The sequence below is a fragment of the Eubalaena glacialis genome, chromosome 12, assembly GCF_028564815.1.
Source record: "Eubalaena glacialis isolate mEubGla1 chromosome 12, mEubGla1.1.hap2.+ XY, whole genome shotgun sequence".
Classification (NCBI taxonomy): domain Eukaryota; kingdom Metazoa; phylum Chordata; class Mammalia; order Artiodactyla; family Balaenidae; genus Eubalaena; species Eubalaena glacialis.
In genome coordinates this window covers 11860642-11866641 of record NC_083727.1, presented here as the reverse complement: position 1 = coordinate 11866641, position 6000 = coordinate 11860642, and the positions used below count along the sequence as shown (strand labels likewise).

Sequence of the window (6000 nt, the reverse complement as noted above, 5' to 3'; positions counted from 1 at the left end):
TGGAACAAAGCCATGCCCATTTGTTGAGGTCCTGGGGCTACTTTGGTGCTTGTAATGGCAGAGTTGAGTAGTTGCCACTGAGACCATATGGTCCACGGAATCTGAAATAATTATTACTTGGCCCTTTATGGGAAAAGTTTCCCGACTCTTGACCTATATGATTGTAGCCACTTACACAACATGTGGATTTTTTCCTCCAAAGTCTAGAAGCTTTCTCTGTTATAATGAAAATGAACGCCCCTGGGGTCAGCTGATGAATATAAGCGGCACATTCTTTGAATTATCTTTGAGAGAGCTTTGGGTCCACAGAAGAACACTCCAATGTTACTGCTGCAATAGAGGGAAGACAAGGGGAGAACGTGTTACACAGGGCAAGGCCAGCCAGGAGCCGAGACAGAATGATACAGTCAGTGAGTAGCTGCGGTTGTGACGTTATGTATTTGTTTTTCTCCACCCACTTCCTTTTTTCTTAGACTCTTTTCTCCTACTTTCAGTACCACGTTCTCCCACAGGTTCCCAGAGTCCTGTTATGCCCTGCATCACACAGGTAGGTGAGACCAAGAAGATTGAGGCTGGCAGGGGCCATGAGGGCAGGTGAGGGCGTTTCAATATAGAGGTGATATCGCCTGGAGTTGTGGTCCACCTCTTGGATTGGTGATTAGAATGTAAGCTCCCTGAGAGCAGGCACCTGGTCTGTTTTACTCATCACTGTAATCCTACCACTCGGAATAGTATCCAGCATACAGTAGACACTCAATATATGTTTGTTGAAGGAGTGAATAAAGGGCTCTGCTCATTATTATCTGCGTGGTCTTGAGTAAGACTCTAAATCTCAATCTCCGCATGGTTAAAGCCAAGATAATAACGACTACGTGTTATGTTTTATCCAAAGCAAAATGAGATGATGCATTCCAAAAGGTTTTAAAAGTGTTAGTTATTACTATTATTCAACCCTGCCTTTTCACAGTTGATAACATTTACACAAAAGTTCTAGCAACTTAGTTTATTTCTCCCTTTGGAATTACTTTTCAAGGAGGGTCAAAAAGAAGAGTTGGAAAGGAAAATCACATTGCTGAAAATGGAGTCACCCCAAAGTTGTCATCTCTAATTATGGCCTTTCAGAAAACAGTGTTGAAGAGGTACTTTTGCATATAGTGACTATCCCAGGGCTGCTCAACTCCCTTGTAAACACAACTGCCAGCTCTCGTTATATATAAACAATGAGTCAGCACCAGGATTCAGGTTGTCTCTGGAAATTGGGAGGGGCCGGTCTCTACAGGGACTTGTAGAGACCATGTTTTCCCCTTATCTTGCATTGTACTATTCCTTGTAGTATTTTTGCAATCTCTGGCACAAGCTTAATTAGTTGCTCTAGTCTGGATCAAAAGTTCTCATACTTTGCTGTGCATAAAGTTATCTAGGCAGATTATTAAAACATAGAGTCCCAGGCTCGAATCCAAGGAATGCATTTTTAGCAAGGCCCCCAGGTGACATTAAAGCACATGGCACTATGAACTACACTTTGAGGAACACTGTCTTCGAGAAATTCCTCGGACTCCGGGACCAGCTCACTACACCACCTTTACCTCCACAGACCGTTTTTGTTGGGAAATGCCTCTATAGTCTCATTCTTCTTAGCTTGTGTATTAATATGATTCCCTGCCATGAATTGAATCCACATTTAATTATGTGTTCCAGGACCATAATATCCATGGTAGAAATTGATGGTTCAATTACATTTCAAACTCTAGCTTCAAAGGAACTTATCAAGTGGATTCATTTGTAAATGACAGTATGTTTAAAATGTATAAGTATTATTTTTAAAGACATCATTCCCATGGCTAAATTTGAGAAAATACTTTTTCAGAAAGTATTGCCCACTGGAAAAATTATGTTTATGACTTAATGAAGCACTTTCAAGGTGTTTATGGAAATATCACCCAACGGTTAAGAGTGCTACTGGTTCCACCACTTCGTTGCTGGGAAACTTAGGGCATGTTAATTCATCTCTTAAAAGCCCCCCTTTCTTTATCTCTCCATGGGGACAGTTCTATGCCAAACTCCTAGTGCCTCTGTGAGGGTTAGACCAGACTTAGCACATGGTGAGCTCTTGGGAACCGTTGTCTTACGTTATGACCCACACGATGTCTGCCTGCTCCACGAGGCTGACCGCAAGATGCGATGTGGGCTGTCAACCCAGCAGTGATTACAGACTTCCTGGCTCAGCACTCTTGTGCTAGGTTTTTTGAGTTCTGGACTGCAACATTTTGAATGATACATGGGTCAGGCAAAACGCTTCCCAGTGGGGAGTCTGCTGCCCTGAGGCATCCTTGCATCTACATTCAAAGACATTGTTACGGGTGGTGATATTTTTCCATTAGTGTAGGTGTCACCAGAGATTGCCCACTGGCCCATTCCCAACAGGCGAAGATTGCCCTTTCGTTTGCAGCCATGGTGACTGTTTGCAGATCGTGAAGATGCTCTTTGATGCTCTGCCTTTAAGACTCCATTTCAAAGGATTCTGATTGCTGGCTGCCAGGTGTACCACTGGTGTCCGCAGCAGTTCACAGTCACCCTGCCTCTTGTGAAGTTGTGGCTACTACACTACACAGCTGAGTGCACACGTTTCTGTATTTATGTAACTGTCATGGTTATGCAGTGACCAAAAAGTCTCACAAAGGCCATTCATTATCTACCTTCCACGAAGGCAGAAAGGCCAGTGCTTCACTAGCTCTCTCTGCATTACTGTCCCCACACATGGCATTCTTTTGCTTGTCTTGCTTCCCCTCCTCGGCGTTTGTGGTTTCAAGTATGGAGCTTTCTCATCACGAAGGCTTACTGTGAAGCATGGAGCTGAGAAGCCCCACAAACTGGTTAAGGCACAGATGCGGCAGCATTTTTTTTTTCTTTTATGAGGCAACGGACAACTGCAACAGAACTCTAATGGGGTTGGTAAAGAAAAAATTCTTCTATAAAGTTTAATTACCCACGATTGCTCAGAATGAAAAAAAGAAAAGACTCTCTCTAAAAGAAGTATAAAAACACAAGGCATTCTTCTTCAGTTTACAGCCTGCAAGCCGCAGAGTCTGCACACACGGGAGGCACTGGATTAGGGACAACATTAGCGGCATTGATCAGTCTGGGCTGCTGACTTTCATGGGAAAAGGACAAATTCTACACAAGCTGCAAAGATGGTTAACATTAACAGCATTATTTTTAGCTCTGATAAACCATAAAGAAAATCCTCCTGTCCCCCTCTTATTTGCTAAATAACTATTGTGCTCTTTTTTTGTGGGCTTGATGCATTTTTCAAAACAGTTCAGCGATGCCATGCCTGAAAGGCAGCCAAAATGTCACCTCCCAGGAGATTTCCGCCCAGCAGATATATGGGAGAGTGGGTGTGCTTGGGAGTAATCCCACCATCTTGCTGGCTTCCCAGGTTCTGCTGCCTTGAGCCCTGCTCTCTTTAAATTGTTATGTTTGTTTTTCTGTGTTGGCTTTTATGCTTGGTAAATTATAACCCTGTAGGGGCAGACCCTAAACCCCATTTAAAAAAAATCAAATTACTTTATGCCCTGAGTGCATTCTGCAAATAAAATCGATAAACAGAAGCTTCCCATGGATTTATGGAGGCTTAGAAAGAAGACAACAAGAGCTACAAGCTTGGTGTCAGACAATGGACACAACTTCTGGTTAATCTCTCCTAGAGAATGTTTTTCATTAGAAATGCCTCCAAATGATTCAACACATAATTATATTTTGTACAACACCTTCTTTTTCATAACCACAGATGATAATTGTGTTGGCCTTTTTTTTTTTTAAACCCATCTCCCAATTGATTTGTAGCAGCCTGCTCTACACTACTTTTCTCTGCATCCTAATTACTCAGTTGTTGATTAGGGGCTACAGGCGTCCCTAATGGTGCTTGCTCACGGCTGAGACCCTTCTCTTGCTCTTCCCACCAACTCCATCTTCTTTGGCGAGTCAGCACTCTTGTCCTAGCTTCCTCATCCTTCTTGGGGTCCCTTCACTTGCTGAAGCAGGTTACTGTGCTTGGCTCTGAGGAGCATAGATAAAGTTGCTGCCCTTGAGGATGTCATGGTTAAAGAGGGCAGAGAAACGAAAGCAGTTGACTCGCAGTATTGGATCCCTGGGAATGGCAGAGCCATGTTTCTGCCAATCTTGTCCCCTCCCCTTCTCTGATAAAACACTAAAAAATATACACCTTCACACTGAAATACTTCACACAGAAATATCCGAATATTTTTGCCGTATCTAATGATTTGATAGATAACATCACCAAAGAAAATTTGCAGATTGTGCTCACCCACCTCCCTAATCCCACCTACCGCAAATGGAATAATGCCAGTAATTCTCATTGAATCTTCACTCGATTATAACTGGAGGGCTGGATGTCCTCTGGTGCAAAGGCATATTTACGTATGCTAATAATATCCAGTCGTAAGTTTATGGTGGCTTTCTTTTTCTTATGAAGCTATAGTTTATTTTGTGTGGGATTTCCACTTAAGTCTATTTCTTTGAATATTCTGAACAATTTAGTCAGGTAAGGAATGCTTAGGATATCCTTTTAGATAGGCAGACTTGTGTGCTATAATCAGAATGTTAATTTCTTAAAAACATCATCTGAAAACATTTTGCACATATGCACGTACAAATGAGAATTGGAGGGTGTGCACACAAGCAAATGTGGTTCCAGATGGACACATTTACTCGATTTAGTATAAAGGTATTTTTACATTTCTGAAAACAATGGGTGGTCTAAAATACATTCATGCAGCATGGATTAGAAGCTCCCAATCTTATGGTAAGTTGGCACCTTCCTTCACAGTTGGGCTGGGTTGTGCTGTTCTAACAAATGGTAGTATTCTTCTTTATTTTGTCCTTCAAGAGAAAAGAAACACTTCTACTGAAGTTATGAAAAAAATGGCCAAACCTTCAAAGTTTTTATGGTAATTAGTTGCATAAAGTTTTATGCCTAAAAGGCATGGTGAAGTTATTAGTAGGTAAGTCAAAAGTGGCAAACTATAAATATTATGTGAAATGTAAGATCGAAGTTTGAAGTCATGGAATCATTTTATTCAATTAATTAAAAACAACTGATCTACAAATCCAGAAGGTTGGGTACACGCATAATGTGTGTTTATCAAAAAAGTAGCTAGATGTGATAAAGATATATTTATTTTCATTCTGTCTACCTTCTTGGAAACGATTTCCTGATTTTCTGAACATTTGCCAAAAGCTTGGGAACATATTGAGAACATCTACAAAAAATGAAATATAACTTCTATTTTTGTATAAGATACACATTTCTAAAGATTAATAAGACATAGGTATCAGTGTATGTATTGTATGTATTTAATTAACCTATTATATTTTAATTAAGACAATAATTTCCATTGTTTTTGTGTTTAGAGTAATTTTCTGTGCTTGTCTAACTTAAGCAATATACAACAATTGTCACATGTGTGTGAGTTTGGCCGTATCAGTAAAAGACTTACTTTTTACATATCCACTTGCTATTTATTGATCTTCTTTTAAAAATATACTTGTGTTTTTGTAATACAGCTGATACAATTATGAAAATTAATTGCACATAAAAACAACAGAATATACTTTCCTATTTTCTACTCTTGGTCTTTGATCTCTTTTTAATTTTTTCTTTCCCTTTCCTTATTTGTTTTCATTTTGATGCCCATCAATTTGTTTCTCTATTACTGTTATTATTGCAATTTTCTGCTTCCTTTATAGCGTGCACTGTTCTCTTTGATCTGCTTCCCTTCAAGCTTTATTTTTGGTGCTGTTTTTCATGTTCTGTAAAAAAACATTTTTGCCCCTCTTCCCTTTATTCTTTTGATTCAACTCCTTCTTCTTATGACAAGAACAGGGTCCAGCTTTAAGTGAACAGGTAAATGTTTTTAAAAGAGTAAGCCCTAAGAACCCTTGGCTTCATGCTGATGAGTAGAAATGGTTGAGAGCCTA

At 40.0% G+C, this 6000-nt stretch overlaps 1 protein-coding gene across 1 annotated transcript in view; it reads right to left on the bottom strand.

The window, feature by feature from the left end:
* Nucleotides 1–203: 203 nt before the first annotated feature.
* Nucleotides 204–6000, bottom strand: part of NOX3 (NADPH oxidase 3) — a 57780-nt gene continuing 51983 nt past the window's right edge. The window contains exon 13 of the mRNA XM_061207245.1: nucleotides 204–330. Coding sequence (XP_061063228.1) covers nucleotides 204–330 — 127 coding nt within the window. The remainder of the gene's footprint in view (nucleotides 331–6000) is intronic.